A 13,444-nucleotide genomic window follows, 5' to 3' on the forward strand; every position below is an offset into this window, starting at 1 on the left:
TGCAAGTGCCAACTGAAAAAAGACGTTCAAACAATAAAAGTAATTATTTTATGTATTTTGACTATTGTTTTACCCTGAAATACTACTGTGATTTGAAAAAAGCATAAAACAAGAGGATTACTCTCTCAATCACATGACGAACATTTCATAATAAATCACTCCATTTCAAGCAAGTGGCTTATCAGAACCAACTATAGTCGTTCTACTTTTTAAAGCGCTGTAAAACCTTACTGTTCTCTATTTTCATCTTAGACAACAACATCATTTCTACATAGAAATTCACATTCTTCCTGCTTTTGTTGCACATGACAAAACAACAGAAAAGACCAGCCCTATTGGAATTTATCAATCAATAGAACATTCTTCTTTGTGACCTACAAAAAACACTCTGTCCTATATCCTGGCACTGTGGAGCTCCCAGTACAATCCCTGGAAGGAGAACAAACTCTCTGTGGCATGCTCAGTACAGTGGACGGATTTCCCCCTTCCTACCCTCTTCCAGCTGTGATAAACACCAAAGCAAAGTCATGCTGAAAAAAAAAAGGAAAATAAACCAACTCATAGTAGACTTCAGCATAAATAATAAATCAAAAAGCTGTTCCAGTGTTTCAGCAGGCAAACCACACAGTGGTAAGGACAGCTTGTGTATTGAAAAAAATATTTAAATAATGCCACATCTTAAGGAACAGTGCTTGGGATTCCAGCACAGAGTCTGCAGCTCTCCTTTTTTACAGCTGTTGATGCAAGGCTCCTTCCAAATAACCAAGGAAAGTATATCTGAAATGATTTTAAGGTTCATTTTCTAGCCACATAAAGACATAGCACATCAAGTTTTAAAATCAAGAATTTGTGAAATGGAAGTCTTCAATGTGGTACAAAAATAAAACGTGATTTGATCAGGTATGACATCACTGTTCTGTGATCCCATATTTGAACTTACAAGTAAAATTTAGAGAGCTAGCTGAGCATTTACAGTAAATACTGTGCATGATATCAGAATCCCTAGATACAGTTGCAGGAAGCCAAAAAAGCGTGGAAAAAATACAACTTCTTCAGTGTTATTCAAAGGCTAAATTTAGCTTAGAGAAGACTATCTTCCTCTAGAGTCAAAGAGAAGAGGATGTCACCTCCACAGTAACATTTTAGAGCCAGCGAAGAGCATGAACCCTCCTCTCTGTACAACACAGAAGGTGTGAGGTATGCTATGAAGGGACCCTGAAGTGAACTGGGGGAACATGGCATAGGCTCCTCCCCACAAGTGTTGTCCCCTTCCCAGGCCGGGCTGGAATCCGAACATGCCAGCATGCTCTGAAGAGTAAACATGTCCTGCCTCCACCTTGCTTGGTCTGGACAAGTATGTTGGGCAGATCCACCTGAGAGCATGCAAGGCTAATTACCTCTCCCCAGCCCCTAACAGGAGATTTTCGCATGGTATAGAGCTCCAAATTCTGGTGTTCCCACTGGATCCAGCCACTTCTTCTCCCTCATCTTAGCAAAGCCTAAGGCAAGATTCAAGAGAAAGAGGATGTCAAAGATCTGGAGGCTAAGCCAGCATTACTCTGGCAGGACAACAGTTAAAGGCTTCCAGAGCAGAATGGAGAGCTGGGGCAGGGGAAGAGATGAGCACAGACAGGAGGGGATGACCCTGCTGCACTGGGACACAAAACATGCTCTTGGTGATGCTTGCAGTATTAGGTGCACATTAAGCACATAATCCCACTTGTCTTAAACAAGTTTGCACATACCATGTACCAGACAGACAGACTTTCACAGGAAAAAAAAATAGAGCAATTTGAAAACACTGATCCAGAGGGCAGCAGAGAACAAGTAAATACTTTAAACAGATTTCTCCCCCTTCTACTGCCTGCTTAAGGAGTTTGAGGATGAATGTGACCATCTCCACGGTTTGGGGCTGTCCCTTGTGAATACCCCTACCTTTTCAGCTGCATTCAAGCAAGACAGCTAATGTTTCTGGTCTCCAGAGGTTTTCTGGGGGGTTGAGGGGAGGTTTGCACCTCCAGTTTCACTTGGAGTCAAGTGACAGCCTTTAAAATTCACCTTTATAATAATATTTGACTTGATAACAACACGAAAATGGGGGGGAACTTTTAAGTACTTATGTACACACATCAACATTTTACATAAGGTAATAAAGGTGAAAGCTTGGCACATTATGACCCAGAGAAAGAGGTTCTGGAACAGGCTTGGGTAGAACACACAGCAATCTCCCATGAAGAACAGACTAGATAGAGAAAATGCTAACTTTTTGATTTGGATCCAGTTGGAATTTATTTACTTTTTCAAGTATTGGTTGCTGCCCACATTCATAAATACTTGTCTAGGTAATTCTTTAATTGCTTATGCGTTCTTTAGAGCTGCTGTGAGCTCTAGGAATTCTGCACACAACCAGACACAAGTTTCCCAAAATGTGCAAAAGTAGTACAGGATTTGGTGCAATAGTATTGTTTTATTGGAAATTAAGGGTTGTAACACCTCCCAGCAAGGAACATTATTGCTAAGAACTTCAGGCAGAAAAAAACAAACAAAACCAAAAACACACACATACACAAAAAATCCTTGCAGATATTTGAGAGTGAAAAGAGAGAGCAGCAACTTTTTCAAAGGCTGCTTAATTAAAAAAATAAGCATATGGCTGCAGGCATAGAATTTGTAAATTCTGCCAACTTCACCTGTCATTTACAAGTTTATAATAGCACACTACGCACTTCAAAACATCAAAAGCAAGGATTTTACCAACAAAACTGCACATTCTTTGACCCAATTGCTTTTAATACATATATTCCAGAGATCCTGTCATCTTCCAGTTTTACTGTAGTGCTTTCCCTCTCATACGGGTACTGCTAATCCACATGCATATCTTTGTCCGGAGCTCATCTTTCAAGACCAGTTCCGCAAAGGTTCGTCCTCTCCTTTTTCCCGTAATATCCTTTCACATCCCTCTCCCTCTTTTTCAGTACTCTATACCGAAAGACTTTTAACTATTATCTTCATATTAAAACCTGGACTCCAGTGCAGAGTTGAGAGTCTACTTTCACTCATGGCAGAACCTGTCTGATCTCCTGGCATTTCTTTGATACATCATGCTGTAAGGTTACACCCCAGAATGGCGAAAGCTTACATTCATGGTAAATTCCTAAATCCTTTTCTTTCTGACCTCATCTTGGCTAACAAAGAATGCCAACAATCACTTGACATTACTCGAGGGCATGATCCAAAAAATACCTTTACATCATCCCACTGAACTTAATGAACTCAAATCGGATCATGACTAAGTCTTGCCATTCCCCTTTAAGGAAGGGGACATGCAATACTCCATCTTTTCTTTGTCTGAAGAGCTGTATCTCACTTTGGATGCTCTACCTTGCTCCTCTGTTACCTCCTCTTCTGATGATAGTGCTGTAAATATCATCCTCTCTCATCATTTCAACAGATACGGCTTGAGACAAATTCCCCTTCAGAAAAAGATAAATTCTCTTACTTCATTCCTTAATAGTCTCCTCTTTGCTGTTTATTTGCAAGGAAAAACCCCTTAATAACAGTCCAAAAACTCACTAGATAATTCATTTCAAGCCTGTCTCTACCAGCGCCCCTGTGATATTACTTAACAGCACCAAGACAGCTGTTATATCATAAATATTGTCTAGGAATGTCAGATGATCTTAATTTAAACCTGCACACTCTGCCATCTTCATAAGACATGCTGTCTGTCCTTTTCATTACTGCACATAGAATTCATGACACAAATTCTCCCACAATTAATTTATATATTTAGTTGGATTTTACAACACACTTGTGATCAAAGAAAATGTCTCAGTCTCAATTTCAGAAAGGGAAATCACTGCTCAAGAAGATTAAAGATGGTATTTTCATCATCTTTGCATCATGTCTATTTCTCCCACAAGAACCTAGGGGTTTGAGCTAGCAAAATTTAGAAAGGAGGCCACAAAAAAACCCTAGAACTGCAACAAATTGATAGATAGAGACAAACAGAGACACAGGATTGCACAATTTACTCAAGTACATAGCAGTACTCAGAATCAGAGCTAGCATCTAGATCTTACTGTCCAGGCAGCCTCTGTAACGGTCAGTTATTGCATCTGCAGCTACAAACAGAATTGATGTTTTTTAAAACAGAGAGTACAAAGAGCGGAGCCATTTAATACAGACATCAATATTTACAGTAGAAAATAGCCTTTTAGTCTTACATAATCAACAGTTTTGAACAGAAAGGCTTAGCTAAATGGCCTTTGCCATCCTGACGTTTAAAGCAGCTCTGAAGGGAAAGGTAAATGTTGATGAGCACACTAACTGTACATGGTATTATATTCGTACACCAAATGATAAATTGGGAAAAATTAAGCAAATTTGTATTTTACTGCTTGAAGTAATGGAGACTCACAATGACCTGCACACCATTAAGAAGAGTCCTTGTAACTGAAACTTTACCAATGGTATTTTCACAATGTTTTGGCTTGAACACATTTTAGAAATTGGGTCTTAGACCACTAGCTATCACATTTATCCTGCTCTCACAAATTTTCAGGTGCAAGTTTGATTATATATATTAACTAAATATCATATATATTTCTGTTCAAACTTTTAAAAAATGGTTTTAAATGTATTTCTAACTTTTACCTTAAGAGCACAGAAGATGCAAGAATCACCCATACATTTGTGCGTTGTGATCTGCCGGAAACTGCGGCGAAAAATGTCCAGGTGCCAAAGAACCTAAAACACAAAAAGGGGCAGAGCCAATTTTATGAATATATAAAATAAAATACTTCATAAGCTTCTGATTAAAACTGCACATGCTGAATAATCCAAGAAGTCATCAGTGAACATTGCCTTTAAAAGGGGTGCCTTTTATCTAACTGCAAGTTGAAGTTTTCAACTTTCCTCTTTAGCTGTAACCTTCACATGTTACTTTACAGTAGGACCTTCCTCTGAATTTCTTGCCACGTGCTTTTAAACTAGAAAACTTGCTTCTTTACCCACGTAGCAGTGCTAGCTTAAACAGCACATGCCTTGACTGCTCTCCTGTGCTAGCACCAGGGCCGGCTGCTGGGCAACAGCACCATGCAGCTGAGCAGAGCTGCCAAGGACACCCCATGGACTGCAGGGAATGAAACTCTTCCCTTCTTCCAATCCTACACAGCTTTCTTGTTCTGAGCAGAAAGCCCAGATGCTGAAAAAACTGAGCACCAACAGCATACACATTAACAAGTTCATGCAAGTGAAAGTGGTGAAACGCTAAAATCCGTTATGCCCAATATTATCGTCACTAAGTGCACTCATAGGCCATGATTACTAACCATAGCCTGTTAGGGCAGCTATACCTTTCTCTCAGGGCAGGTATGGTGGTAATACCAGGTACGTGACTAGGCAGGGTCACAGCACAGAAAGGCAAGCAGGCTTTTATATGTTCTGCTAGCAACGACAGGTGGCATTTGCTCTAACAGCACTATGTTTTTTTATTCTTCAGTTTTACCACTAAATCTCTGCACTCTTGAGAAACTATTCAAATTTGTATCTGTAAAATAGCAACAATACCCATCTCTGAGGTGTTTCACAGTGAGCTCTTTATGTATAAACGTGGTCAGCACCGGCAATTGCAGCTTCAACTAACAGTAACTGAACTTTCCTGCAAACCTCAGTGTCACCAGCCTTTCAGAAGGCAGAAGCTTGAACTGAAAGAAACCCTGACCTAAATCACGTCCTAAAAGGTTCTGGACAGAGCAGCAAGGTCCAGGCTGACATGTGACTGGCTAAATGCCTCATTAGCACAAACAGAGGAACCAAACTTCTTATTTCTGATGAATTTGCCTAGAGCAAGAAAAAATTTAGCACCCTGGCAAAGTTTCTGCTGGTTTCAAGAAGTGTTTCCAACAGGAAAATTTGTATTTAAACCATAGTAATATGTAATAATCTTTAAGTTTCCCAAAACTTCATAATTACCATGGCTATGTTTATACTCGACTATCCCTGTATTTAGGGCCTGGGAGGCAACATAAGCATTGAAAACATCTGATTACACACAAACATTCCTGAAGAACTACTGCAGACTTTACCAAAGGACAAAAAAATTACATTTAGGAATGAGTCCAATTTTTTTATGTAACTGCCTTTGGAGTTTAGCTTGAATGTTTATAGAAATTTGTAAGATCAAGGAGCAAAAAACATTCAAGAGCAGTTCAGACTAAGTGTTAAAAAATTAGGATAAACCCCAGAAGTATGTATTTTATGAAATTATTACCATCTTGTCTTTTTTTTTTTTTAATTCAGCTTTGATCGTAAGTACTTTCAGTATCCTGTCTCTCTTGAGATTTAGAAGAAAAGGGTTTCTGTAGCAGACTAAAGACCAGGTCATATGCTTTCATCTTCTTGTATAGCATGCAGCTGATGTTAGGATCTACTTAGTCCTGACCTAGGTTCAGTAACTCAGTATTAGGAGGCAGCCAGTCATTACACCTTACAGCTGGCAATTGATGGTGACTGATACAGAACATCACTGGAAATTTCTCTTTGTTCTGTATTTCCTAATATATTAAGCCTATTGAGGGTCATTGTATTATTTGCACTGGGGCTATATGGAAGCCTGAAGTTCGTTGAGAACCTGATTGTGCCCATGGAAAAAAAAACCCAAAAACCAAAAAAAAACCAAAACAGAAAACCAAACCCATAGTGACACAGTCTGTGCTGCACAGAGAAGTCATTATGAAGGGATGGAAACTGATATGAAGGGGTTTTAAGCCCTGCTACCAAAATGATTGAATCTCAACCATCAGATATTCAAAACATCTAAATGGTGACAAGACCTGTATAGCAGCCATACTCACCCCACTGAATTTGGCACCAGAAAAGGTTTTTCTTCTAAATCAAAAGGTAAACACTCAGTCATTTAAACTAAGCTATAAACCAGCCGCCAGAAAGAAAAGTGCACTACATAAAATGAATCTTGTACAGGTATTATCAAACCTTGACCTTGAGTGGTTCAACAAAAAAATTAAATTTACTTTTAAGGAGTATCCATTCTGCAAGCTATGCAATATTCTATTATTTTAAAATAAATTTTCTATGTATATTTTTACCTTTGGTTGACATTCTACAAGCCTACACAAACAAGACATTCAAGTACAGTAAATGATGTACTGTAAATTTGACTGTTGAATTCACCAGGAAAACCTGAAAATTAAAAAGCTGCTCAATAACACTATCTGTTTTTCCAAATGTAGCTTTACTCTATCTAGGCCGCCAATAATTATGTACTCAAGTTTCACTATATTTGTTGCACAGTGCCTAGGACAATACTACAACAGACAGAGGGCAAAACGAGAAACATTGTTTATTCTGTGATCTTACCTGTAGCGCACTATTCAGGAAGCAACTGTTCTGTCCTGGTTCATTGCTGAGACCTTTACTGGGTGCTATTGAGGTGGTATTTCGTGGAGTAAACATGCCCTGTACATTCCCCCGACCCACAGAAAAGTAATTTCTTTTCCAAGACATCTTCCAGTTTCAGCTGTAGAAAATGCAGGTTTAGGCTGGCAGAATATTTGATTTGATCAGATCCTTCCTTTCAAAAAATTCAAAACTGGAACAACATCCAATCCTCCTTAAACTATAGTTGAAACAGTATTTATCCTTTTGCCAGGACTCAAGGAGTTGGCTTCTTTTAAATCCAGCCTGGGATGCTATTCTTCATTTGCTGCTAACGCATGCAAAAACCTCCTTTACAAGCAGCCACATAGACCATTTGCAAAGGGAAGGAATCCATGGTTGTGCAAGTTCATGTTATGCTGCTTCTCCCTCTTCCAAACAGGCAGTAACTTCAGAGAACAAATGGCAAATCAAGGAGGTCCCAGACTCAAGACAAGAAAAACAACAACTTCCTCCCACACCCCCAAAAACACAGCTTCTGTAATCCTTCTATAATCCTACTGCAGAAGATGGGAAAAATCCAATTAGTAAGGGAGCAAAGAAACCAAAACACAACCTTGGCAGCTCCCTTTCAGTTACATCTATCTTGAGTGACGAAAGAGACATTATCCTCACAGGGGAAAAAGAAGTAACTCCAGAACGTGAGAGCGAAGAGCTTTAAAGAAGCAGAAAGTCTCCAATACAGTTCTTCTAATTCTGCATGCGGTCTTTAGAAATTTCTTCTCCTGATCCTCCTTTTGCAATCGGAATGCCCAGCCGTGCCAGAAAGCTTGAGAGAGAAAAATAATCAAATGCTTGCGTCATTTAATTACTCTCTTGGTTGTGTGGTGTTCTGCCAAGACCAGTGTTGCCTCACCTCCCACAATACACTGAATCTTCAGAGACAAAGCAAAAAATGTAAATGTTCCTCCACCCAAAAAATAAAATAATATGGAAAAGAACAGAGGATTCTGAGAAAAGCATGTAAAAGCAAGGAGGCTTGGAGTATGTTGGAAGGGTTAAGAAGGAAACTAGATTAAAAAAATAAACCACAACATTCAAGTGAACCCCATGGCAGTAGTCAAACATATATATCCTTTACAATCTTGTAGTGTTATTTTTTTTGACGTATCTTATTCATTCAAATGACTACACGAGGATTTCTCATTCTATGAATAGATGTTAACACATTCTCCACCCTAGAACTGGGATTTTGCACTGAACATTGAAAGCACAAGGCTCATCCCTGACTCAGCAACCCACAGCACTCTCCAGAAAAAACCAGTCTCCAAACTTCCTTCATCAGAAACAATGTGTACCTCTAAAATGCTACTTTATCTAGGTACTTGGGATATATGATGTCTTATAAAAGGCATAGGAGCTTCTGAAGACAGAACAATTATTCAACAGAAAGTGCTCTTCCAACAAGTTCACGTTTTCCCTCATCTCACAAGAAATTGAAAAAAAAAATTATTTAAGAAATTCCTAGAAAAAGGAACTACAAGATTCATGGCAAAACAATTTTTTTCAAGTTCTCTCTAGTGTAGTCCATCCATATTTATAGAAACTTGCACAGTATTTTCCAGGGACATTCCTAATGACATCTAGAATTATACCACTTTTGATACACCTAATAACAACTGAAATTACCTATTATGGCTGGTATGAGCAAGATTACTCTAATCCAAGTGTACTTAAGTATTAATTGCATCATGAAGTCACTACAGAATAGACATACATAGGGTTTGTCCATCAGCAAAAAATTAACAGAGAGTGTAATACCTTACAAAGATACCCTGGGTATCTGTGAAGGCATGTTCTTCACCTTCCACACAATTATAAATTCTTCATCTCCTGTCAAAACACAAAGAACTTCCAAAATACCTGCAAATGCGTTACAGCAGCCTAACACATTCCCCACTAGTAATACTTCATTTGTACTTCTGTTAAACTCATTCTACAAATGCTAATGAAGTCTCAGCATTGCTGTAAGGCAGGCAAATATCTACACACAGATGAGTAGTCGTCTTGGTTGCCAGTGTGCCATGCAAAATTTCAGATGTGCTTGCAAGCCTGCAGACACACACCATTACCGTGCCTGTCACACAACATTCCTGAGTGCTGAACTTATACAGGAATCATTCCAAAGCAATTTCAGCCTCAGCCCCCTTTCTTTGCTCAACCCCTTAATGAACCATGAGCCAACCATACTGTGTGAGCTATTCAGGGATCAGTTTAGGGACCTCTGTAAAGCAACACCACTTGCAATAGGTGCAGTGGCTAAGCCTGTGTTGCAGACGGAGCGGAGTGCTGCATGTAATGAGCCAAGACAGGCAGGCTCTGGGCTGCCTCACAAAAACTGCTGAGCCAAACACTCAGTCTTCTTTCCACAGCACCTACAAAAAAAGAAAAATACAATCCAAAACATGCCCAGGATGCACAGCTGAGAGCTTCACCTATTCAGTGGACTTCAAAACAAGATTCTGCTCTCAAAATGGGCTGTAAAACTAACTCTTGAGAACTTTTTGAGCAAAGCTGCCTCAGATATGACAAAGTGAACACATTTTCTTTAGTTTATTTTTATTTTCTTGGAACAAAATTCAAGACTAGAGGCTTTGCAGTTCACCTGTCATTGCAGCAAGACTTTCAAGCTGGCCCAAACCCTCACAGTAACCATGCAAGCTTGGTACCTGCACTGCTTCTGCACAGGCTTAGCAGAACTGACTTACCATGTGTTCGCCATGACTGCTCACAGGAGCACGTTCAGTTTGCTCATCTGACTACACGGCCTTCGCAAAACTAAGAACAAGCAAAAAACACTTAAGCTGGTAACCACCCAGTTAGGACAAAACCAGATCTCCAGATCACAGCTTTGCACTGTGCCAACCTCTAAAAAGCTTACCAACAAAATATAACAACTCAAACATTATACAAGTGTTTTAATAAGAAGTAAATAAAATAATAAAAATAGATAAATAATATATAATAAAAAAAGCAAACCCGACATTCTAGATCTTCCTGCTGCTTTGTAGCAGCTTCCTTCATGAAGGCGGGAGGGCTCCCAGCCGCAGAGACAGGCTCAGCAGATGAGAGAGGCATGGGGCATCACTCCAGCAGCACAACCCCAGAGCAAAGCTGACCGCGGTTCAACACATACTTCTGGCCTGAAGAAACCAGAGTCTGTCCTTTGACAGCAGAGCACAACACGCTTCAAGATGTACCACCAAAGATTTCTCAAGAGCCTGTTTATCCCTATACTCCTTTGCTAAATCAATCACATAGAAATATAACATTTCAAGTTGCATCCTTTGTTCTCTGGCAATGTCCCACTATCACTGTTCATTTTGGGGGGATGAGGGTGGGGGGGTGTGTGGAATGTAACACACCTCTCACACTGCAGTCTCATGTAGCCAAACATTTTAGGCTATTGCTTGAACCCCCAATCTAAGCACGTGACTGAATTAGAACAACCCTTTTTAGGAACAAAGATGCTTCGATATAGCAGTAGGTATGGCTGAAACCACCAATTAAGTATTTATCACACTATTAAATAAAAGCAGAGGTCTAGAAGTTAGTGTCTATTACTTACATTTCTGAAAAAAACTTTCAAAACACAGAACAAAGTAAATGCTTCAATGTGTAAATGTGTCTGATTTTAGAGAAGAGACTCCTTGCTCCCAAGATCCTACCACCTATTCTGATGGTAGGGAGAAGATTAATGGTGTTGAGGGCAAATCATGCCTTCACATGCTGTAACACTTCTGAAACCTAAAGAGGTGAGAAACTGCTTTGAAATCACTTACTCAAAGATCTTTTGGTAAAAAAAACCAGACAAACTTGTCAAAGACAATGGATTTTATTTAAAGTTTTCACCCAGATGGCTCCTGAGACTCCTTCAGTGAAGAGGCCCAAGAATAATCCCATGGCTGTTCTCAGCTAGAGGGAAAATTTTCAGAACTAGAGGCTTGAGAACATACTTTATCCATGAACCTGCAATTATGAAAGTATTTGCTAATTTCTGCAGGGATTAAATTATATTTAATTGCAAGATATCAATATTACAGTCTTCATTTAGTTTAGACATCCCAAAAGATAGTCAGCTTTGCAAGTCAGTTTAAATTCAATCTTGAAGATAATGAAATAAAATAAAGGGGTAGAAAAACTTCCCAATACCAAATAACCATGAGGCTGGATGAAGAAAAGAGTGAAGAGTGCAGTGACCTGACAGAAGCAAAAGGAAGGATGATTTCCACCTCTTGAGGATGTCTCTTCTTTTTGAGATTCTTAGCTAGCCAGAAATACGAGTCAGATTTATTCAGTCACCTAGACAATAAAGTACAACTACAAAAAGGTAGACTTACATTCATCTCTATTGCTGAGAATTTTTTCACAGTACAAATGGGACAATAGAGGTGAAAAAATTTCTGCTTTATGCATGCATTTTCTCAGCCTTGATTTCTCTGCTGGGAAAAAGGGGCAGGGAGGAATCTGTAATACTTTTGCTGTCAAGCTTGCACCCATTTGTCAGTTTTCCTCTTAAAGGAACAACTTAATTACCCAGCTCTGTGCTACCTGTACCTACTGGGTGGAACCAGGAACTGACAGCACCTCACGGTGCCACTGGTGCCCACAACAGACTCATACTGGTCTTGCTTGTTTTCCATGTGCTATTGCACAACTCTCAGTCCCTGAAGTGTTGTAAAGTTAAAACAAAGCTTTGAGTAAAAGTTAAAGTTAAAACAAAGCTTTTGGAAAATAGTTTGCCAAGGTTATGATAAATACTCTTTCAGACACCAGAGAAATCCTTCCACTTACCGGAAGCAAATTATCCGAATGCTTGGCTAAAAGCTGCTGATAAAGACCATCAAAATGATCTTGGAGTGAAGACTAAAAACACGTTTCCCCCAATCCATGGATGTTCCTCTTCAGAGAGTACAGGTACAGCAAGCCTGATCAAACACTACAGGTTTCTCCAGAAGACACAATGAAGGCCATTTCTGAGAGATCACCTCAAGCTAATCCAAACCAAAACTGAAAGGACTAGACAGAGCAGCAAGCAAACTAGCATAACATTGTTTTTGGTCACTACCACTGTATTTATACAGCCTACCAACCAACAGAAGAAACTGTAGCCAAAATACTGATGAGTCAATCACCTTTTAGGAACGCATTTCCCCAAAGTGGTAATGTTGGCATTTCTATAGGTAACTTAATGCTTCTACAGTGATTGGAAGGAAAAAAACTGAACAATTTAATGAAAAAATAATATGTTTTTATACCAACTTTTCAAACCAACAGCCAATAAACCATGAAACATGAAACCCAACCCACTCTACATTCCTGTTAACTGCTCAGACCAACAAGAGGTGTGGAGAGACCACATTCTGCAGAAACACTCCAAAGACTCTGCAAGCTGCTGGGGTCAAGTATAGCTTTATACTGCATGAAAATACTCTTTATAGCAACCTTCTCCAACTTCCTTATCCAAAATGCTTGTAGGTTTTATAAAACTCTGGTGGACTGCCTCTTAAAACAGTGTAATGAAATCTTGCAAACACTTACCTAATCTGAATCATTTGATTTTAAGCCTGACAGTCAGCCAAATCTATTTAAAGAGCATCTTTCACAGTTAAAAAAGAAACAAACCACAAAACCAAAACCCAGCTGAAAGCCATTGGCTTTGAAATGCAGAAGATTCTCCTCCAGGGTTACAAAGTCCTATCAGTCTTTTCTGCAGCCCTTTCTGAAATAAGGACATCAGCTGATAAACACCTGTGTTCTGTGCTAACTTACAACGACACAGACTTTTGTTCAGAATAATGGAAAAGTATGTCACTTATCCTATACAGCTATTGAAACAGTAAGGTAGCTGTGTCCAGACTTTCATAAAACAGTTAAGACGACTCAAAATATCCAGCTGCCTCTCAAAAAATGAGAAAAGCTATTAAAAGCCATCTGGTAAGGAGCTCCAGTACAACATGACAATTATTCAAAGGCAAATTATAAT

General features: G+C 39.2%; 1 protein-coding gene across 10 annotated transcripts in view; it reads right to left on the reverse strand.

The window, feature by feature from the left end:
• The window catches only part of USP54 (ubiquitin specific peptidase 54), a 97,832-nt gene that overhangs the window by 41,470 nt on the left and 42,918 nt on the right, over positions 1-13,444 (reverse strand). For 5 of the 10 annotated variants that reach the window (XM_039554421.1, XM_010412172.3, XM_039554420.1 and 2 more), the window contains exons 2-3: positions 7,381-8,227; positions 4,657-4,749 (exon numbers count right to left, since the gene is read on the reverse strand). In XM_039554421.1, coding sequence (XP_039410355.1) covers positions 4,657-4,749; positions 7,381-7,527 — 240 coding nt within the window. In that variant the 5' untranslated portion in view covers positions 7,528-8,227. Of the gene's footprint in view, positions 1-1,397; positions 1,500-4,082; positions 4,125-4,656; positions 4,750-7,380; positions 8,228-9,219; positions 9,834-10,166; positions 10,237-13,444 lie in introns of those variants that run through there. The other 5 variants (XM_019292863.3, XM_039554422.1, XM_019292895.3 and 2 more) reach the window with 5 other exon arrangements.

The sequence above is a fragment of the Corvus cornix genome, chromosome 6 (assembly GCF_000738735.6).
Source record: "Corvus cornix cornix isolate S_Up_H32 chromosome 6, ASM73873v5, whole genome shotgun sequence".
In the NCBI taxonomy this organism is placed as follows: Eukaryota; Metazoa; Chordata; class Aves; order Passeriformes; family Corvidae; genus Corvus; species Corvus cornix.